Source organism: Lycorma delicatula, chromosome 10, assembly GCF_047948215.1.
Source record: "Lycorma delicatula isolate Av1 chromosome 10, ASM4794821v1, whole genome shotgun sequence".
Classification (NCBI taxonomy): domain Eukaryota; kingdom Metazoa; phylum Arthropoda; class Insecta; order Hemiptera; family Fulgoridae; genus Lycorma; species Lycorma delicatula.
In genome coordinates, this window is record NC_134464.1 from 117,523,832 (window position 1) to 117,549,130 (window position 25,299).

General features: G+C 27.0%; 1 protein-coding gene across 2 annotated transcripts in view; it reads left to right on the forward strand.

Annotated features, from left to right (window-relative positions):
* Nucleotides 1-287: 287 nt before the first annotated feature.
* Nucleotides 288-25,299, forward strand: part of LOC142330984 (uncharacterized) — a 39,961-nt gene continuing 14,949 nt past the window's right edge. For both annotated transcript variants that reach the window (XM_075376481.1, XM_075376479.1), the window contains exons 1-2: nt 288-352; nt 24,391-24,623. In XM_075376481.1, the coding sequence (XP_075232596.1) occupies nt 341-352; nt 24,391-24,623 (245 nt within the window). In that variant the 5' untranslated portion in view covers nt 288-340. The remainder of the gene's footprint in view (nt 353-24,390; nt 24,624-25,299) is intronic.

The window sequence follows — 25,299 nt, forward strand, 5'->3', positions numbered from 1 at the left end:
AATATTTAATTAATATATTATTACAACAATAACTACCTAATTATTATTATTTCCATTTTCGATTAATTACAAAAATATAACAATAATATTAATAATTTTAACAATAGAAAGTCATAAATTATTAAAAGGCCTATTTAATTCATTGATAATTTATATATATGTTATATTTGTATGTGTATGCGCGTACAATTGTGGGGGGAATTGTATTTGATTGTCCTTCTATGACCTGGGGACTCATCCTGCATTGTTTATTAGTTGAAGTAATCCAGGTCGACTCCCTTTATAAGGGACTACAAACCGCATATTCTGCCACTCGACACTTTAGCTTCAACTCGTCAACATGTGCTGGCAGGTAAGTTACGAACTTACTAATTTAATAACGATTATTTATATATTTTTAAATAAATTATCCTTAAATAAAAATATTATCTGGCATAATAAAAATAATGACAATAATTTTTTTAAACATTAGATTACATCTAAAGTAATTTATTAAAATAAATCTGGAAAAATAAACTAAAATATGTAGGTATAAAACACCCACATTACGTGCATACGCGCACTAATACGCATCATAAAGTACCGATAATAGAAAACTGTCATAAAAAAAAGAATAGTTTTGTTTATTTATTCTTTAAATAGTTTTAACATAAAAATACCCTCGTGTAATTTTATTAAGAAAAATAGATGAATTAAATTAAACATGAAAATTCCAAGGTTATTTTATACCAAGACTCGCACTAAGTAACTTCTTTATATTTTCTATTAATCTTATCTACTGAACAACCTAAATTAAAATATGATACATCTTTATTATTTATTACAAAAAAGTCTATTAACATTAATTTAATTTTTTATCTACATGTTAAATCATTTTATAGTAGTAAAATGTTGATTTTAAATCACTCAACGTTGTTTACACAATGCATAATTTAACATTTTTTATATCATTAACAATTTAAAAAAAATTATATTAAGCATAAAAAATAAATAAATGTAAATATTACACTAAATCTATAGTTCAGGCAAAACAATAATCAATTTATATATATACATATATGAAAATCCTAGGTTCCATTACGAGCTTGGATTTGGCAGTTTTTAAATTATTATTTTATTTTAAAAGGATTAATATAATATTTCAATTGAATTTATAATTTAAAAATTTAATTAAATTATACGAATATTATACAATTAGTATTTGTTTTTTTAAAAAATATAATATAATAAAAAGAACGAATTATTAAAACGGCAAAAAAAAATTATTTCTGATTATTAAGAAAAAAATTATGAAAAAAAGTGAATTTATAAACATTCATAATCTGTGTTAATAGTTGATGTTAATAGTTCTGTATTTCGCCACCAGAGTATAAAGTGGTTTTGGAAAAAACTGACCTCTGTGACGAAGTAGTTACATCATCGTCTATTATCAAGGAGTAAGCATTTTTCATAACATTCTTTACAGATTAGAATCTGTAAGAAAATTGTATTATTTTGTTAATTATTTAATATATAAACATTATATAGTTAAGTAACATTTGGTATAATATATAAATAGATGATTATTATACTTTAACTTCATATTCTAATAGCGTTATCTTGTAGCATTGGGTCAGATAAGTGTAAAATGCTTTTTAAATATAACCCACTTAAACCTTCTTTTACTAACTGATAAAAAGGAACCTAAAACAACATTATTTCCACCAGATGTATTTTACTGGATATATAAAAGATCATGGGAAGCAGGACTATAAAATCAGTGTTCTTAATATATTTTTTGTTTATCCAACTTGAAGACGTCATTTAACAGTTTATAGACTCTCACTGAAGGTCACTTCACTGTGCATCCACTAATAAGTAGTGGGGAGCTGTTATGTTTTTTTTTTATTTCAATATCAGCTGTTCTAAGACAGAAGAATGTAAGTTGAAATTAAGAACTTGAGCTGTCATAAAGTACATAAAAATACATATTACTAATATATTAAATGGACAAACAATTTTAATCTACAGGAAATTTTTTTATTGTAAAATTTGAAGTAGATATTCTTAATTCAAAAAAATACTTCCACAACAATTTCATAATTATATAATATACGATAACATAGTTGATGAAACATTAAAATTTGTAAAAAAAATCTGCAAAATATTTAAAATTTTGGTTAAACTAAGATCCAAATGAAATAATTTTAAATAGAGTAACATCCGGTTAAGATCTGTTAATCCATAACATTTTAAATACGAGTTAACATCCATTAAAAATTAATAACAATATAATTGTTTTAAAAATTACATTTTCATATCTGTTATACTCATCTCTTGCAATCTAATTTAAGGATATTTTTAATTCTTTTTTTATTCACTTATTGTAATAATATTAATCCATTTCATACAAATTTTTATCAATTTACAAAAAAAGCTTTCTTTGAATAATAATTTATTAAGCTGAAACTTATATTTTACGTATGTGGTGTTTAATAGGGATTTAATGTAATGATTATAGGCGATTCTTGTACAATTTATTCGTGAAAAATGGTAATCTATAAGTAATATTACACTGTAAGAAATCAGGTGTTAGTTTTGTATGTTAAGCGCCATAATGATGATGTAATGGTTGTACAGCAACCAGGTATAAATCACAAGATATGAAATAACTATCTTAAAGAATAATAATCATCCCATGCCAAGCTTACTAAAAGAAATAAGAAATGAAGTGATTTCTTATTGTCTTCATTGACTCAAATATAGTACTGGATATAAGTATACTAACCCATCAAAATGCAGGTGATATTCAGCTTACAATTGATACCAATTGTTGGCGATTGGTGTGCCTTTTTTATCTTAGTTGCTTTACAATCATCACAACCATGAGAAAGACTGGAACAGATTATGTAAAGCAATTAATTTAATTTATGGCTTGTTGCTGTAAAATTATGCATCATATACATTTTTTAACTCAATAGCAGAATCAATTAATAATTGTGCCAATTGAAATTATTACCTTTTTAAAGTTCTCACTGAGTGTCACTTTCATTTACTGATTTGTTTTGTTCAAAATTCTTCTTCATTAATCTGACATAAGAAATGTGTAAACTGAAAAAAATCAGAAAAGAAAATGAACAATTCAACAAGTTCAGAAGTTCTGAACTTATTTTGTAATTACAAAGTTATAACCAACAAGTAAAAGAATAATAAGGGAAAAGTCGGAGAGGGTGTATAACAATAATAAGGGTGTTTTTCCTTATTTTATATATATATATATATATATATATATATATATCACCTGCTGAAAATATTAAAGGATTTAAAATCCTATACTTTTTAATTCTTCTGGCTACAAACGTAATAAAAATTCACCTACTCGAATAATAAAATTTATACATGTATTATAAAAAATATTAATGGATGTCTACTTAATATTCATTATAACTAAATTTTCTGTTTCTTCTTTAAAATAATTATTTTAAGTAATCGTTATTTTTCTACAAATTCATTTAACAAAAGAAAAAATATAACATTTTAAAATGATTAAACTATACAATTTCTAAACAACGAAACTTTTTTCCAAAATATCTTCTGAAGCTGGTAATTAATATTATACTCTTCAGGGGAGTTCCTGGTAGCACTGTTATTAATAAACTTTCAAGATCAGTAGGGAACATCTTTGGTATGTAATACAATAATAATATATTCCATCTACGTTGGTAATTAATTATCTATTTAATATGTTTTTCAATAAAATTTTGTTTGTTTGTAAATATTTGCCAACAAAACAATTTTACAAAAACAATGTATTAAACAAACAAAAATATTGTTTGAATATATTGTTCTATTAGATATTTAGTTGGCTTTTTTTAGGTATATTTATTAGGTATTTTCTCGTAAGGGTATTACTAAAATAGTTTTTTACTTGTAAATCTAGTGAAAAAGAAGCTGTTAGTTGTCTCCAAAAGATACTTGGAAGAATAAGCTCCAGTATTTTGAAAGTAGATCATTTTATATTTAATATTTTGCGATATAGTGGTAACATCATAGACTTTCATCCAGGGTTCCTGGATTCAAATCCCGATCAGTCATGCTATTTTTCATATGCTGTTTAGTCATTTTTTAACACATTTTTGATCCAATGAACAGATTACAATCATTGGCTATAATAACTAACAAACAAACAAGTAATACAAGGATAATTCCAAACAAGTTGTAATTACCTGAACAGCATGATGAAACTTGATATATATTTTTTTTAATTACTAAAGTTGTTAATAACACTATTTCAAATTACATAGAATTATGTCTCCCTCACACCTGCATTGTAACAGAAAATCTGTATCTTCACTTGCTTTACTCTATTTAAATTAACAACAGCAACAAATATCTGTTTTCCATTTGAAAAGATGCTAAAATATAATAGTACAAAATTTCCATTTCATAATGCTTATATGGTAAATTAATAAAAAAAAAAAAAAAAAATATATTTTATTACTTTACTGGAATTAATCTTATTTTACAGAGGAATTCATATTATTCTTCCTCTGTACTGTTAAATCATATTTAAATTCTATTAAATAAACCACCAAGAATAAAATATTGATATAAGAAATATTTTATCTTAATTTTTCATGAAAGAGTACTTTCACAGGATGCTGCATCCTCAGTCATCACTGAAATAATTCCATTATTGCATAATAAAAATTTAAAAATCATTTATGCAATAATGAGATTATTTTAATCATGACTGAGGATGCAGAAACCTGTGAAAGTACTTTCATGAAAAATTAATTCTAAAATATGTCTTATCGTCAATATTCTATATTAAGTGGTTTATTTTATAGAATTTAAATATATATATATATTTAAATTTTAATATATTGTTATCATCATTAGGATACAATTAACATCACTAATGAGATTTGATTAGTAAATTCTACCAATAATCTTAATTTTTGAAAAATTAAAAAAAGCAAACTGTTTGTATGTAATGATACAACTTCCTTCTTTCACATAAAACTGCCAAAGGCAAATAAAGAGGTCTACTTTTGCTTATAAGGTTAAACCAGCATAAACAAGTATTAGTGATTTGTTTTACATACAACTATGCATATTAAACATTCATAGAAGTTATATAAATCTCATTGTAAATATGTTAAATAATCTTTCCACTAGTAAGTTATTAACCTTTTACTTGTTACAACCAGTTATTATTATGCGTTAATAAGCATAATGAATATATTATAATTGTAAAATAATAATTAACTCATTTATTACTTAATTTTTTTTCTTATAATTGTAATATATAACATAAAAATAAGTTTAAAATTATAGGTCTATATATAATAGAAACTTCCTTCTTTCTTACCTGCCTCTTTTTCTATGTGTGATTATCTATCTGTTCATTGATCTAAACGGTAGCTTGCAACTGTAGTATTACCATCTGTATATATTCTCATCCATATATTTGCTGTTCTGCCATGGCTGCTGCTCTCCTTCTTGTTCTATCCTTTGCCAACCTCTTTGTTTCTGCATATTTTCCCTTTTCCATAATCACATCCATGATTTGAAATCTGTTCCTTCCTCTTCTTTTCCTTACATTCACCAAACCGTCTATCGCATCTACTAACAAACACCTTCTCCTGCAATGCAGTAGTCAGTTCCTTTTCCTGTATCCAATCACATTTAGCATTTTCTTATTCTCTTCAATTCTCCTTAATACATCTTCATTTGTTACATGGTCTTGTCATCAAAAATGTATAATTCTGCGCCACACCCGCATCTCAAAAGCCTCAGTTCATTTTCTGTCTTTCCATCATCCATGTTTCAGCTCCATAGAGTATCACACTCCAAATAAAACATTTTAATCTTTTCCTTAATGCTAAGTTTAACTTAACACACAGCAGTCTTCCCTTCTTATTAAATTCCCGCTTACTTCTTGACATTTTTGTTTTAATTTCTACTGTGCGAGTCAGTTCATTGGCTACAAAGCTCCCTAAGTACTGAAATATCATAAATTTTGTCTTCTTTTTGTTTATCCTCACACCCTGGCTTTCACAAGCTTCATTTAAAAAATCATGCATTTTATTTAGTTTACTTGGACTCTCCGCCTGCACCGTCACATCATCTGCAAAACATATACATTCTATTCTTCTTCCACTGATCTTTATTCCTCTTTTTCCATTCAAACAGAATTTAATTATTTCTTTCAGATATATACTAAATAGTGTTGGTGACATGAAGCCTCCCTCCCTACCCCACTACCCTTTCAATCCGTATTCTTCCTGTCATTCCCTCTCTTATCCTCACTTTTACTCTCTGTTGATAGTACAGCTCTTTCATTAGATGCTTCTCTTTCCAGTCAACTAACTTATTTTCCAAAATTAGCACTAATTTATCCCATCTAACTCTGTCAAGGTCAACAAATGCAACATACACTCTCTGGCTTCTTTCCAATTTTCTAGTAATAAAGGGGAATTTTCTAGAAAAATATTGGACAGAATATTTTATTTTTTGTCTTCATTATTAAATTAATATTATCAAAAAACTGTAGTTAACTTAAAGTTTCATCCCCAACATCCATCAGCTTAGAAAGTAATTTTCTGTTACCCTATGGTGTATGAGTGCAGAATATTATAAAATTGCCAGATTATTCTATATACAATTAAATAAAAATTTAAATATTATTTATTATATTATATAAAAAATTATTAATTATTCTGAATAATAGATCCATTTTAAATTTAACAATGATTGAAAATATAATCTTGAAAGCAAAAAAAAATGACAAATGTAAATTTGGTTAGTTCATTATAAAAATTATTTATGTCAGTTAATTAATACAGCTTATGTTTACATTAATGAAATACATCTCCATTTGATTAGTATTTGGATGTGTTTTTTTAAAGCAGAACCAGCTTTCAAGACATAAAAATGGGCTTTTGATGCCGTAAATCATGCTGACCAGAATTTAGTAAATTAAAAATTCTAATTTATCCATATGTTTAAATATACAAATATGCTATTTTTTTTTTTGAAACAGTTCATCTCTACCAAACCAGACCCAACATTTTTTTTTGGATTCCCCGTATAGCACTTCAAATTAAAAGAAAGGTCCTTATTATCCTTCCACTGACATTTTAACAAATTACCTACTGATTTTATAATGTAATATAAAAAGTTTTTCTGTTAATTTATTTAAAATTTATAACATTTTCTTTTAACTTTTAAATTATACTAAGTAACAAAAAATAAATAAATAAAACGGATTTTTTGCATCTCTTTTTAAACGTACATGTAAAATAATTTTAATATACATTTTCAATCTTTTTTTTCTGATTTTTATCTTTCGATATTTTCTTTACTACAATATTTCAAATATTTGTTGTTTTTATACGTTAATATAAACTTTAAACCTTTTATTAATTTTTTTTTTTTATTATTACCACCTATTTAAAAAATCAATTAAAATTAAAAAATAAATTGAATTTTCTGTTTTCTACATTTCCTTCAACATGTAGTGTTGAAAATAAATTTGATTTACAACTTCTGAATTAAAATTTATTTTTTAATATTTTATATATTTAATATTGATTTTAAATACCTACTTTTTATCTTATAATTGTGTATTTTATAAATGTGATACTGCTCTGATCAAAATTTTACCATTGTTTCCCTTGATCCATCCAGGCAAATTTTGGAGTAATTCAATTTTTATTATTGGAATAGCATATTTATCTTCTCATTTCTAACGTAATCTATGTATTGTAATACTATTATGTATCGATTAGGATAAAATATCTATTTATTTATTTTAAATTTTATGGTGCTAATGAGATGACCGTTTTTCACATAGTTTCTCTTGATCCTTCCAGAAAAATTTTGAAACATTTATTTTTTATACCCATGTAATAGCAAATATACCCAATTCATAATATGATCTTCAAAGCGTATAATTATTTATCGATCTAAATGAAATATTTATTTATTTATACGTTTTTCACTTTTAAACTTAGTCACTGAATTTTATTTTGATATTAATTTTCCTTATTACTAGTATTATATAACTAAAATTAGAAAATACTTTTCCTCATTTTTCTTTTTTAAATTTTTGTTTGAATTTATTAATAAAACCAACAAAAAAATAAACAACGTAAATTTTTTGAATTATTTATAGAAAATGTTCTCGTTCATTACGTTGATTTTTATTAGTAAAAACGGACGTGACGTGAATATTTTTTACTAAAAAAAAGATGAAATTAAAGAAAAAAAAAGGAAGAGTGATTTATTGTCTAACGAATGCTTTCCTTTCAAACTAAATTTATAATGCTCTCTACAACCTCTTCAGTTGAAAATCACTCTGTATATTGCACATGTAATACATATAAACACTTCCTACATCAAATTATAAATCAACTCAAGCATATTTTACGCGTTCGTTGTTGTTAATATCACAAACATTTACATTAGTTATACTTAATGCTAAAACATGAATATTCTTTTAAAAATTTCAAGTGATTAACAAATAGATAAGTTGAAAAATTATTATTTTTATTCGTAAAATTTCTTTTTAAAGATAATAAAAAAAATATGTTAAGTAAAATGAAAGTAAGTTTGAGATCTTTAAACATTTTTTTTACTTTATTTATTTATTTTTCGTAAAGAATAAAAAGCATTAAATTTACAGCAGTTTGTTCATTTTAATTTTATGTTTACTATAATAATCTTTTCCTTAGTTTCTTCCAACAATTACGTAAATAATTCAAAAATTGTGAAAGAATAGATCGTGAAATTAATTATATGATAAAGATAACATCATATATTAATTTATAGAAATACTTTATTCTAATTTTTCCAATTAAATTTCTTGAATTTGTATGCCCAAATATTTTAAATATCGAATGACATCAAGGTATACATATTAATTACGTTATAAAAGTCCAATATTAAATAAATAATAATGATAAAAAAAATGTATGACTTCAAATCATTTATGCCGATAAAAATTTGTTCATCGAAAAGTCTTCCAGTTTATTTATTTGGGGGAAAAACTTACAATAAGAGCATGAAACAATTTTTTTCTATAAAGAAAATCGCAATCAAATTGGTGAAAAGTAAAATTAAGTACACATTAAAAATAATAAAAAAAATAGTGATAATTTAATAAATTCGTTAATCTATTGATAATTTTAAATAAATATAAATTGAACCGATAACATTTCTGATGTTAAAAAAAGAATTGATATTATATATATTATAACGTAATAGGCAAACTGAAAAAAAAAAAAAAAATCACTCATAAAAATGGGATACTAATTTCAAGAATAACAAACATCCCATGTCAGGTTTACTAGGAGAAATAAAGAAATAGTTACTCAATATTTTCTTTACAGAGTCAAATTTTTTATTGCATATCAAAAACTTCAGTCTATAAAAATAAAGTCGTAAAATGAGCACACCACAGAAATTTGGTTGAAGAATGGACATCATTACTTTCAATGAAATGAATTCCGAATAATAATACCTCTTGTACTTAAGGTCCTTTACATATGTTAAAGCAACAAAAATATTGAAATAGATAATTACAATAGACAATCCTTGATGTTAATTATAATAATTTTGGAATTCAACTATCATACTCTGGTTTTTAAAAAATTATTTACCCTGTAAATTTAAAAGGGTGATATAATTATTGCGTATTATAAAAGATGAATAGTGTAGTGTATATAGTAGTAGTGTAGTATTATGTGCTATAAAAAAATCTATTTTTATTTTCAAGTTGATATAGATTTTTAAAAGGAAATAAATTTATAAAATTTTAATAAGAATTTTATAAAGGAAATAACAGTGATGATAAAGAAAGTAAATAAATCCGTTATATCTACCGATGATAAAACTCTTTATCGTAAATAAGCTGATATCGAATCTGAGAGTTTAAAGTTAAATCCTAGTATAGACAGTTACTTTTTTACGGATTTGAATACTAGATCGTGTATATGACGGCCTTCGTGTATTCAAGACTACACGTTTACCGGAACATTCACACAGATATTGATGAATCGCTAATGACTTTAATTGTTGATGAGACTATAAATAAAATTATTATTTTTTTATCGGTCTTTAATTTTAAGTATTAATAAAAATAAAAAATTTAGCCATTCAATCGTATTCGATTCTTGGTGATTCCATAGGCGTTGATGTTTTTGCCATTATAATTTTCCTGGAAGGTTTTATGGGTATTTTGCCATCGTCCCAACGTCGCCAAAGAACACCGGTATCCACGGTCTAGTATTCAAATCCATATAAAAGCAACTAAACTGCCTTTACAAGGACTCAAACCTTAGAACTCTCGACTTCGAAATCAGCTGATTTTGCGGTGACGAGTTAACTATCGGACTAACCCGGCTGGTTGTTTATTTTAGTTAAAACTATTCTATTTTTGACATTTTTCTATAAATTTAGATAGGGTTTTACTTTAGTTGTATCGTTAACTTTTTTGTTAACATAAATATTTCAAAATATTATTTTTTTATATTTTAACTTAATGTTATGTATTAAAAAAGTAAAGCGTAATTTTCTTAACTGATTGGCTTCATTTACTTTATTTTAATAAATGGTTTCCCTGTTTAAAAATATCTTTTATATGACATTTCTTCAAAATCACTTCTCTTGGTAAGTAAAACCATTGAAGTTACTTTAAAATGTTCCATAATTCATAGATAACTGGTAATATATTAAATGGATATAACTAAAAAAGGATATCATTTATATATATATATATATATATAAGTATTTTTAGAGACTTTTAAACTTTTATTTAACCAGTTTTTTTTAAAAAAAAAAAGAAGAAGACAATATAAAAATTTATAACAGTAAAATGTAATATGTCTTTTATAAGTATTCAAGGATAACTCGTATTATATGGGAATTATTTATTTAAAATCTTACCAACAAATTTTATATTAAAACAGGATCTGAAAAGTTAAAAAAAAAAGTTGAGTTAAAATAAAAAGCTAATCATTCCTTATTTAACTATGATTTTTTAAATAATTTTTAAATCTTTTTTTTTAATTTACCAATTTTGCTGCTGTTGCAAAATTAACTGGTTAAAATAGATTAATTAAAAAAATAGATTTCATAAATGTAATAATAATGTTTCTCGTAATTAAAATATATATATAATTAAATTTAAATACAAATTCAAATGATCGTTAAAAGTAATAGAAATTAATCGCAAAAAAAATCTTTTAATTTAAGAAAATAAATATTATTTGAAACAATGAAAAATCCAACTTTCACGTAAACATTTTCTTAGCTCTGGAAGGTTTTTCAAGTGATGGTTGTGTTGTATGGTTATTTATTACTTGCTGTAAAATGTAAATTGGTTAACACAAACAACAAAAACTATTTAATTGGAAGTTCCAAATATTTATCTAAGTTATAAAATTATTTCCGGAATTGATATCTGTATTTGAAATTAATTTGATCCGAATAAATATTTTGCAAAATTATCTTTTGACAGTAACAAATAATTAATAATAATGCAAAAAATTAAATTTACATGATAAATTTGGAGATGAGTATTTGGAGAATATAAGATGATATTTGGAGACGAATAATAATAATAATAATAATAAAATTGTAACTTTTTAACAATATAGTAATAAATTGTAAAATAAGAAAGCTCAAAAAAAAATTGTTAGAAAATTACATAAAATATAAAACTAGACGCCGATTTGATTCGTTAAAGAATCAAAACGTCAGCAGTATATTTTAAGAAATTAATATTAAAAAAGAAGCTGACAACAAAGTTGTAATACTTTCTTGCTATTGATTATTTATTCTTATATTAATTATACATGAAAATAAACAAAAAAAACTTTTAAAATTTAAACAAATCGACATTTTTAAACTTTCATCGGCACCCCCGTACATGCCCCCCATGGTGTATTTTTTGGGGACCACTTCCACTACTACAACTATTCCTAACGAGAAATAAAAAATCGTTAAAATATTAAGAGTAAATAAGAATATATATTCCCGTTTTTGGGTAAGGGGAGAATTTTGGGACAATTTTTTTTTAATGATAAGTTAAGTAAGCACACATGTATTGAGCTTAATATAAAGTGGGGTTATATTTGCAAAATTTTGAGAAAATTGACCCTAAAAATTTATTTACCCCCCTGAAGATATCGATTCCAAAATTTTACCAACAAATTTTCCCATATACTCGAGTCTGCACCAAATTTCACCAAAATCGGTTTATCCGATCAAAAATTATTAAGTTTCAAACACGCCAATACACGTACATATTTACTTACGTACGTACGAATATTATTCCACTCTTTTTTTATATTTTGGGGTCCCTGAGTCATGAAACATCGATAAATGAAAAAAAACCATATTACATTTTTTGACCGATTTCTATACTTTTCTTTTAGCTGCTTGCCTCTAGAGTTACGTTGCCAGGAAAGTAATAAATAAACGAAGAAGAGAAATAATGATGATAATTAATTAAACGATTAAATAGTCTAAAAAAAATATTATTTCAGTTCAAATGTCAACGGAATTAATAAAATTTGCTGCTGTTCATATACGTTGCTAAAATTTATGTTTTAGAAATAATTTTAAAAAATCTTTTCTATTCAATAAATTATTCTGTTTTAATAAACTTTTTTTATCCCAACAAGATTCTATGCCGTCTTAAAAACTTATTAAAATTTATTATCCGTGAAATGTTTAAAGAATAAGTTAAAAAGTAGTGGTAAAGTTGTCCTATTAAAATTCTGGTGATTTTAATAGGTAGTACCAACATTCTAATATTGAAATATAACACGTATTATTTAAATTAGCACTTACTAGCTGGAAATTTCTTATTCAAGCGTAAATAAGTATGCAACATTAACATATGCCCCTGAATTTATACTGACTGCAATAAGCCTACCATCTCTCCTCTTATTAATTATATTTATGTTGATGCCAAGTTTGATACCCAGTTACGGTTAACTTTCTTTTATATAAGAAAAATTAATTCTACAGCTGCGAAATAAACTAAACTTGACTTTGAAACTCAAATCTACAAATTGAAACTGAGATACGTTACTACTCTATGTAGATCGGCGTCTCTTATTTAATGAAGACTTATGTTAACAAAAGCTGCGGAAGATTTGATTAAACTATACACTAAGGTACAAAACTTAAAATAAGACCAATTTTTTTTTTTTTTTTTTTTTTTTTTTTAAATCTCTGGAAGTAAAGCGGGTGAAGATCTCCGATTTGGGTAAATCAGAGATCTCTATGAAAATGTACTAAACGAAGATAACAAATGAAAGCCTAAAGCAATTAAAATAATTACATTCTGCTGCTAAGATTGGATTTTTATAAAACTTTTATATATTTATTGTAAAAATAAATAGTAAATAATGCGCAAATTACATTTTGTAGAATATTTATTCATTAAATGTAATATTCTAATTCATAAAATTACTAGAATTCCCCATCGAGGCTTCGCCCGCGATATCAATTTGGCTTCACCCGCAATATTTTTTTTTAATAGCAAACTTATTTGTTTATTTATAAACAAAAATTATTTAATCAAAAATATTGTTTCTAGATTTTCGTTAAATCCTGATAAAACGGTAAATAAATTTGTTTATTAAAATTACAGAAGGAATATACAATAAACAACGAATTGTTGTAACAAAAAAGGAAGATAAGAAAACTGAACAATCTTAGACCGATACATGTTATTAATGAATTGAAATAATCCAATCCAAATGTAGCACTCCAACCACGGCTTGGTCCGCGTTATATGGTTACTCGCTCTTCCCGTCTAGACAGAGGGCTCTGCCCCTTGGACCCAACTCTTTGTTCATAAAACTCATGCTTGTGAAAATAATAATGATAAATAAAAATTAAAACCTGTTTAATTTATAAAAACTACCAGTGTATTGTAATTTCTTCAGAGCAGCAGTTTGATCAGTAGAGGACTCGAAACGTTTAGTTATCTAAGAATGTGAGTTTGAAAACAATCAGCCTTCATTTTAAAAATATTAGTTATAACTGGGTTACCCGTAGTTAGTACGGAAAAAAATGTATTTTTTCCGGTTTTCAGTGTTGCCCGACAAACACCACTACACGGTGACCGTACCTCGTTTCTCGTTTTTTAAATTTATTTCATTTTATGTTTTTTAGTCAAGTAACTGGATGCAGGTGTAGCCAGTCGCGTCAAATATACAATAACAGTTGCTGTTAGTTGGCCGCCGCGCCATATACCATCCACCCCTTAAAAAATATAAATTCAAAAAAAAACCGAAAATGGGTTTTATATTTTTCTGAAAAGTATTTGCAAGCCCGAATCTAATTAATATCTTGTTTAGTATAGTCAGAAATGGGAAAATTTTTCATTTGCTACCATGCATTCAAAAAAGTAGTCGGATTAAAAAAAAAATTCAAAATCTATTTTAACCCTTTAAACTTGAAATTTCAAAATAATCTAGAAATTTTTGTTCGATATTAACATGAATATTACACACAAAACATCCAGTTGCTATCTTCATTTGTTAACGATAAATTAAAAAAAAAAAAAAAGTAAATTTATTGTTATTCCATTTTAATCCTTTAAGCTCGGAATTTCAAAAAACATCCTTTCTTAGTATGGACTTACACCGTAAGAAGAACCTGAATACAAATTTTCATCATTTTATCTTCAGTAAGTTTGGCTGGGCGTTGATAAATCAGTCGGTCAGGAATCGTTCTTTTATATGTATATTACACTCGTATTTACCATACAAGTGTATTACATCTTAACTATGTTAATTAATGTAGAAAAAACTCGTACTCGCATAACAACATTGACATAATCTCCGTTTCAATTTCACATAGCAAATTTTTTCATAAAAAAGAATGGATTTATATATATACTCTATTACTTAGATAATAAAACAACAAGTTAGCCTAGAAATAACCAAATAAAAAAGTAAAAAGGATATTAAACTAGTTGTAGTAGTTAATAATTACAGATTACATTTTAAGAGAGATTAAAATGAATCGCTTTTATGCAATACTGATCTAGGCTACTTTTCTTCTTTTTTTTATTAAAACATGTAATGGAAGGTTTATCAACTTTCATATATTTCACACCGTCAACCTTCCCGTATTAGTTTTACAAATTAATTATTTCATTGCATTCTGTGATAATAATAATTACACATAAATATACATTTAACCGTTCAAGATCCCATAATTATTTGTTTAATTATTAAACAAGTTCATAGAATACAATTACGAATGTTACATAAAGTTCGTTTCTAAATGATAAATAATTTAAATATACCTGGTTTATGTTTAGTCTATTTTAATTCGTTTACTTCCTTTTTTAAGGACCGGTTTAATATCAGATTATTCTACAAATATTGTAAAAATATTTTACTTTCCCGTTTAATGTAGCTAGTATTTATAAAAGAGAGGCGATCAAGTGGTGGGCACAAACTACTTTGTGAAGAGCTGATCCGTTATCAATGATAATTTGCATTACATTGAAGATAAAGAAAAACTATAGTAATCGTTTTCAAAAAACAATTTTCTTTTAAATTGTGTCTCAAGGGGACATTATAGAAAAAAAACTTCACAAAAAATAAGATCCTTACTTTTTATTTTAGAATTAAAAGAAAATTAACGTAATCACTAGCGCTTTTACAAGTAAATTTTTTTTATATGCGTGTATATATGTTGGCCACTGAACTTATTTACTTCGGACACTTTAAACCAGTTTTCTTCAAACTTATTAGAAAACTTCCGTCAAGGGAATTTATCATATTAAATTTTAGCGAAAATTGAAAAAGAGGTGGACTGTTTTTGCGAAAATAAAATTTAAAAATTTTACTGAAGCATTTTTTCAAAAACTTTCTTACAAAGATTGAAACCTTTTTATGATAACAAATTACCCAATTTTTTTTATTATTCATCATCACCCACCAAAAACGACTTGGATTTTTTCTTTTCATCTATTTCTTGCTTCAGGAAAGGAACTAAAGGGACATATGTAAGTGGATATTTTCCAGATCAATCGGAGTTTAAATATATAAAAATCTTCCCTCATTCCATTACAGAGGCTGTACAAACGAAAATTAACTTTTTAAATTTTTTTAAAGTTTAAAAGCTCAGTATATATATAACCTATTGCTTTTCAGATAACATATTCATAATTCATTACCCCCTCCCCCCCCCCCGAATGTCTAGTACATTTACAAAAAAATGTAAAATGTCTGTTGTGGACACCATTCGACTTCCTTGTTCGCCTATTAAATTACATATACACATTTTTAAAATGAGAAGTACATACAATTTTATTTTATTAATAACTTCTGATATTTTTTCTTTTTTTTTTGTTATTGAATTATTAATATCTTAATTTTGTTTTACAATCGGGGGTTAATAATTATTAAAAAATCAATATATTTAAATTAAAAAAAAAAGAAGAAAATGAAGTCGGATTCGAACCGATATGCTTTCCCCTTGTAAGATCCAAATAGTTCATTAATTAAACTTTTATTGGGCTATAACACTGAAACAGTGAAAATAAGTACCAATTATGATATATCGTTTAAAACCTCTCAATGAGAGCTTATTACTGTAATTAAGAAAAAGTCCAAAATCGAAATTTTTTGAATTTTGGATACTTTTGGTCCAGTAGATTGCAATCAAAAGGGGAGGTGCACAACTAGATGTTACAATAGTCCTAAATCCAAAATTTCAACATCCTACAGCTAATCGTTTTTGAGTTATGCGAGATACATACGACTTACATACGTCACAAACAAAAAATGAAAATTATAATTTGTTCTAAAATTTTTCGGTTTTATTACGTAGCTAATTATATATCAGAACCCGATTTGGGTAAATACTTAAAATATAGAACTATTAGATAAATATAAATAAAAAATTTGAGTTTTCTAAAACTCGATCGCCATGAACTTAAAATTAGGTTATTACAAAACAAAAATTTTCTAATTTTGAAAGCATTTAGGTTATATACTGTTTATAGAGGAATAACAGGTGTTGCATTAAGTGATAATCAAACGAAGTAAGTAATTTTTTCACAAATAATTTTCAGTTTCAATTTTTTGTCCAGAAGTTCGTTAGAACTTCCCCGATAAGAGTCCGCAGAACTGGACGGCAAGGGCAAAATGTGTTAATTATAATCTAATCATAATTACTGACATAATCTAATTATAATTATTGATGATTAATTTAATCATCATTACCGACATGATTAATTACAGAACCACATATTAAAACTTACATTCTATTGCAAAGCCTTTATTTTTCATTATTTTGTTGCACATCATATTTCAAAAAAATTTTCACCTTTTTATATTTCCTATTATCAATGCGTTACACAACACTACATTCCATATAAATATCTGTGATAAATTCTTTCGTAACTTGTAATCTATGTTTTATTTATTATTATTTTTAATACAACCCCTTCTTTCTTAGCCGGTAGAAGTAGTTTTTCTTAAAATGTTTAATGTATGTGTTTTTATTACTTTATCATATTTTTCTCTATTCCTAATGCGTACGTTTCGATACGTTTAACCTGTTCAACCGGTAATAAACAGCCCCATGCCACAAAGAGAGGACGATATTATGAATGACATGTAAGCGAGGTTCTTCTACAGGCATGAAGCTTATCATTCTAGAGACGTGCGATTATTTGAACCCACAACCAACAAAGTACATCATCGGTATTTACTATCTAATATTCAAATACGTATAAAAGGTAACTTACACACCTTTAATTGAATTTGAACTTCAGAACCTTCGACTTCAAAAACCAGCTTTAAATAGTTGATTTGCTTCGACGATTTTACATCTAGATCAACCTGGTGCGTTACTTCAACATAATAGCTAAATTAATATTTTACTATAAAAAAATAAGGAGGGGACTGGTATTGGGGGGTGTCAGGGTATAGTTAATTTTTATTTCATTTTTCTAATATGTACGTTGCAATCTGTTCAACTAGCAAACAATAAGTAACCCCTCACCCAACCGACCGGGTTGGTCTAGTGGTGAACGCAACGCGTCTTCCCAAATCAGCTGATTTGGAAGAAGTCGAGAGTTCCAGCGTTCAAGTCCTAGTAACGTCAGTTATTTTTACACGGATTTGAATACTAGATCGTGGATACCGGTGTTTGGGTTTCAATTAATCACACATCTCAAGAATGGTCGAACTGAGACTGTACAAGACTACACTTTATTTGCACTCATGCATATCATCCTCTGAACTATTATCTAAACGGTAATTACCTGAGGCTAAACAGGAAAAAGAAAGAAAAGTAACCCCCCCCCCCCCCCCCCATGAACCAATGAGATGAAGATGATATGTAGGACATGTAAATGAGGTGTAGTCTTACACAGACTCAGGCCGACCATTTCTGAGACGTGTGGTTGGTTAATTGAACCTTAACCACTAAAGTACACCAGCATCCACAGACTAGTACTCAAGTTTGTATGTAAAAAAAGCAAATTTTACTTGAATTTCAACCTCAGTACCACGTTCTTTAAAAATCAGCTGTTAAAAAACTGATTTGCAACGACGAGTTAACCATCGGACTAGGTGGGGCTGTGTAGATAATAATGTGAATAAATAAATAATAATTCATTAGCTCATATATTTTTAAATAATATACTTATTTAACTTATATTAATCTTTTTCTTAAAACTTTACAGAATGTAATATATTTGTCTAAATTAAATCAGCGTTCTATATATCAAACCGTGATTATTTTTTACAATTTTTAAAGAAATTTATATAATTAGTTGAAAAAATTATGATATTAAAAAAAAATAATGGAAATGATCAAAACGGTAGGTTCTTTAATTTTAGTGATAAAGAAGAATAGGGAAAAAAGAGACTATTTGTTAATATCAGGAGATTACAATAGCACGATCAAAGTAGAATGAACAGACGTAAGAAGAAAAATATGCGAAAGTTTGTCTGTTTGCAGCAGATCACGCGAGAACCAACCGACCGATTGCTTTCAAATTTTCAGGATACATTCGTGTTATCCTAAGGAAGATTTTAAACTATTGAGCGAGGCCTTAGTCCCCTTGGGAATTAAGATATTAATTAAAGAAACGCGAATTAATCCTTCTACTTCATTTTAGTTCTGACACCATCGCGACAAAAATATAATGAAAGAAATATAAAGTAAAACGACTAATTCTTTTTTTTATTCAATGAATATTTGTAAAATATTTTATATTCTCACAAACATGAGGATAATGAACCGTTGGTGGTCCAAGGGACTCCCTAACTATATTTATATATAAAAGTAAAACCAGAGGGATAAAGAGGAAGAACGAAGTGAGAGCACCGTTAATGCGATAAGAGTTATTAAATTAAATATAAAATATAGTAAAACATGGAAGTAGTTGTTCAACCGGTTTACAAACTTATGTATCAGCATAATTCGCACTACTTATTTGTTTAAGAATTAATTTGAAAATACCCTTTCACTTATTGATCTTAAAAACTAAGAATATTTATAATTTTTTTATTTCATATCTTCTTTCTTCACTGCCCAGGATGAACGATTTATAATATTGTTTAATGTTATCACGTGCTATATGCAGGGGAAAGATAAGAGTATATTCTTCGTTAAAGAAACCCGTTCCAGTTCTGGAAAGACAGTTCAGTTTCTAGAGAAAAAGCAATTTTTATTGCAGGATATGATCTATTCAACACAAAATCATTACTCGGTAATATATGGCTTCAATCTAGATAAAAATTCTCTGATTTCCTAAGGGATAATAAGTGGGATGAACTTCGACTGCTTAGAATAAATCTTTGATTTTTCCCAATTTAGGGGTAAATCAGGAGATTTTTATCTAACTATTCGGTTTCTTCAACAGAAGTTTGCCTTTTCTCTTATCCAACCTTTTTCATGTATCCTTTACCCCCTATTTTCAAATTGCACGAATGTAAATTTGATCCTCTCAAGTTTACGATAACTGCATCACGCAGTCATAATGGACTGTGACCTGTGATGGGAGAAAGTTCTCGGTGAAATACCAGTTAGGGTATTGGATTAGGGGTTTTAACCGTACCCCTTAAGGAACGGTTAGGGGTAGCAATGCGATACTCCTAATGACTGCAGTACATATCATGAAATCTGCCTGTTAGCTCCCTTTTCAAAAATACCCAACACTTAAAACAGATCATTCTAATCTAATCAGAGGTAATATGATTTTAACTGAACCACCCGAGTACTTCAGCATCACGACCGTCTCTAATTATTCAGCGATGATACTCATGTTCATTAAACAACTTTCATAATCAAAATCGTCGGTTTTACAAAATTTACTCAGTCTAGCCACCTGGTAATTCTGGTAGAACTCTCGTAAGCCGTTACTGTAACATGAACTCGTCGAATGGTAGATATGTTACTACAGTTCAATACAAAAGAAAATAAATAAATTAAATAAATTTTTACTAAAAATGATGATTTTTAAAGCATTATTTGAATAAAATTACATTAAGTTATTCTAAGATTTTTCGCCAGGTCATCGTCCAATATTATTACATTTTATTTCCCAATCTTTTCCAGTATGTTCTTTGTCTTTAACCGTAGTTTCTTCATAAATTAAATAGTATTTTTTTTTAATTCAAAATTCATCATAATCATTATTACGAACTATTGCGGTGATTATTTATTTTAACATTCTCTCAAGTTATTATTTTTAAAATCCTATTCTTAATCTAATTAATTAAATAATTATTAATCTATTATCTATTCTTAATCCTATTCTTTTTAAAATCCTAGAAATTACAAACATTAGAACATTACATTACATTAGTTAGAACATTACGTAAGTTTATTACAAGTCGTATTTGTAACAAGTTGTTTTATTATTATTAATTTAAAGACGTTTTACGCTTCTATTTATAGGAAATCACGAGCATAACTTGGATTGTCCACGAATGTTAATTTGACCTGAACTTTTTTTTTATATTCATTTTTTATTTTCTTATAATTTCTTCTTTTTCTTTAGAATTTTATTTGCATTTGGATAACAAATTTAATGCATTATATTTGTGCTAAATTTACGTGGACACTTGTGCCCTCACTAGCGCGTTTGTGTGCAGTGTTCTCATAAATTAAAATTAGAACGATTTAAACTCATTGTTATATTTGTAATTAAATTTATTATTAGAAATAATATGCGATTAATTCAATTCTATTGTAGAATAGAAAGAAGAAAATATTGATCGATTGAAATATAATTAATTTCATTCACCGAATCTAATTTTAACATCGATTTTATTATTATAACTAAAATGAAAATTAATGCGATTCAATAATAAATTATTAAATACAGGTAGGTGGTAATGTTGGAAAGAGATAAGTTGTCGGTTGTTCTCGACGATGCTGTTGTTATAAGTGCGTTATAATAAGTATTTTTCGCGAGGCGCTATAGACCAGTTTTGAAGGTGTGCCTTTCTAGTCTGTTTGTATTGGTCAATGAACTTTGACCTTATCCTTGTGAAGTACAAATAACCACACCCCAAATTAGTCCTTGTTATTGACTATTTATTTATATGTTTAAACATTCAACATATATGAATTATGCATTTGTAAATATTATATTTATATACACATACACATATCATGTAAATTTATGATTATCAACAGAATTATATTATATAAATGAATAAGAAGTAGTAGAATTTTGAAGATTTCATGACTATTGAATTATTAAACAATTCAAATTATAGTACGAGTAATTATTATAAGATAATAGTTTATGGCATTAGCGATATTATCTTGTTGTTCCTCAGTGCAATTACCGTGAATCAACTGAATACAATAATAAAACATGTTACACGATGTTTACACTCCTATCAGTATTATTATTATGTCGATATTCTAGAGAGGGCTACCGCTCTCCCTAGAAAAATTCCCGCTTTGCATTCATCCAAAACGTTCTCGGTTAGAATCTCAGTCAGGGTTGGCATTTTTCCCCCACTTTCTTTATTGTATCTGCCTCCCAGTCTTATTTTGAGAAACAAAAAGAGGTACCAGTCGCAGTTATTTTCTACAACAGTATAGTTCACCATAAGCCATTTTTTTGTGGAAGATCAGAATTTTAATGTCACTTATAACGGTAAATAATCACTGTATTTTTATTTTGGCATGCAGATTATGACGATAAGGATAAAGTTATTTTTTATTTTAATATTTTCAGTTCGGGTTCAAAATATAATTATGAAATTTAGTGCACTAGCTTGTATGTAGGGAAGAATTTAATTTTAATCTCTAATTTCAGAAAAAATAATAAATTAAGTTTTTTTTTTGTCACCTTATTTATCAAATGTGTATGTACATAATACCTTAACTATCAAAACAATAATGAGAACACACAGCTTTCATTTTCAGTAATAAATATCCCACTTAGCCTTATTAGAAAAAGTTTGGAGCAAAGTAGTTTCAGTAACCTTATTCACTGAACAAAATGTACGGTCACATAACAGCAAGCCGAACTTCTTAAAATGTAAGTAATATTATTTAGTCCTTTCTTTATCCTGCTAGCCTCGGGAATTACCATTCAGGCATTACTTCAGAGGATGAATGAGAATGATATGTACGAGTGTAAATGAAGTGCAGTCTTGTACAGTCTCAGTTCGACCATTCCTGGGATGTGTGGTTAATTGAAACCCAACCGTCAGCAAAGAACACCCGTATCCACGATCTAGTAGTATTCAAATCCATATAAAAGTTACTGCCTTTACTAGGATTTGAACGCTGAAACTCTCAACTTCAAAATCAGCTGATTTGGGAAGACATGTTCACTACTAGACCAAGTTGGTGGTTTAAGTAATATTTAGCCCTAAGTTGATGAACTGTCAATCTGTTCACAACAGGGATAATGTGTAGTGAAAATCATTATTTTTAGAGAAAGCAATCCTGATTGGTACTTCTTCTATTTCATACATTTAACATGAATTAGAGTTGTTAGACGATACAAAACAACAAATTAATATAGCCTTTCCCAAACACAGCATCATTTTTTTAATTGTTGGCAAAATTATTTATATAAAATTCAAGTCGGGTCTAGCCAGAACCTGGATCTTAGGGGCTCAAGTCAGCACAGGCAAATACTGAAACCAACTCAGAGGCTCCTCAGAGCCTCCCGAGGCCAAGGGGCCTATCTCATGGTCGCAGAGCTTGCTTCGATCACCATTTCAATCTACTCAGAGGACTTCACTTCCTGGACCCCTGCACTGTACGTTATCCTCATAGTTGTGACAATAATGCTGATAACAATTATAGTATTCAAGCTTTATAGAAACCTGAAAAAGAAACTAAATTACAAAAAACAGAATAGTCGGTAATAAAGTACACATACCTTTGACGATGAAAAATTCATAACTTATTTCTGTCGACATAGTTGCAAAAATATAATAATGAAGTAAAAGGATTAATCTATTCTTTCCTTAATGAATATTTTTCATATCTTTTGAGAGTGTACCTGATGCATGCAAAAGTTAGCCTTCAACCTGCTAACAACTATCCCATTTGAATTTTGAAAATCGAACTATTATTTGTAAAGATATTATAAGAGCATACCTTGCACCTATCAAAACAGCAGCCCAGGGGCACCCGTTTGTTACCAGTTGATGTGATGACTGGTCTAGCCTTCCATGAGGTGCTCGCATACCTCACCACTATAGCCTCACATGGAAAGCCTATTATTATTAAACAGAAATTTTTTAATTTATTTAATATTAATTTATTTACTGTAAATTTAATTCTGTTATTTTTGTAGTATTATTAATTTGATTGATTCAAATCACCCAGTTTGCACACAGTAATAGAGACTCACAGTTCATTAATTCAATTCATTAAAGTATGTGCTTCAACTGGCAAATCTCCACTACTACATATATAATTTTTTTTTTTTTTGGGATGAAATATATCTAAAAACCTTCTCAATTATCCTAAGAAACATGGTAAAAATTTGGTTGTGATTGATAAGAGCAGTTTTTTGTTTATCCCAAACAAAAACCTTCTTGCTCTTTATATAATAGTACTGATAATTACATTTTGAAAAATTAATTTTAATAATTTATTTAATGTTTTATTTTAAATTTAGTTCAATTTTTAATTTATAAGTTTTAAAAACTGTATTGAAACAAAATTAATTTTATTTCTGTACAATAAACTAATAATAATTTTCAATTAGTCAGTAGTTACTGAAGTTCATGATTATTTTATTATGCAAGGGTGGAGGATGTATGCATTTATTTTAATAATTTTTCTCAAATAACAACTACTGTATAAATTAATTACACAAAATGTTTTGAAAATGAATAAAAGATTATGTTTTTTTTATTACAGGTAGTGAGTGGAGTTTTTTTAACGACAATAGTTTCATTATGTCTGGGATATCCAAATGCATTTCCTCATATACCAGCATTCCAACATCAAAGACAATTTTATTATGCGCCTCTGCCAGCTGCTGCAGCATCATCTCCACAGTTTCCCTTTGCTGCTCCACCTTCATCTAACTATGTATATTTTGCTCCTCAAACACAACCACAGCAAGCAGTACAACCATCTAGGCTAGTCTCGTAAGTAATAAAATTAATTATTAGTGTTTATATAATTTGATCTGTTATTTTAATTAAGCAACATTATGATTTTTACTGATTTAAGATTTGCTTTACTTTATATTGTACATTTAAGTAGTTGCAAATTAAAGATTGGTTTAATGTTATCATCATATATTCAACTTTGAAAGCAATGTACGGAGATCACGACAGTCTTTAACATTCTATAACAATCATTCAGTATTATATATATATATATATATATATATATATATATATATATATATATATATATATATATATTCGTTCACAAATTTTTTTAAATATTAACCATAATTATGACCGACTTCTAAATTATGTGGAAATTGTTCTTCTAAAAGATCTACTTAAATTTAATTACGCTTATTCTTATTTATAATGTCATCAGTCATCTTTACTACTTTAAAAAGCATTATTTATCATATTTCATTATCCTGAACAATGATTTCAAGGAATTAATGAAAGTGTGCTCTCCAAAAATTAAAAATAAAAGTAAACATATATAAGAAATAAAAAAATAATCATTCTAAGTTCACTTACAAAGAGGATGGAGATAATAGATTTTCAACAATGCATTGTTTTGCACGGAAAAAGTTCTGTTAATTCTTAACACTCTCTGTCCGTGCCTTTCTTATGATTGTAACACAAGTAAAGAGTA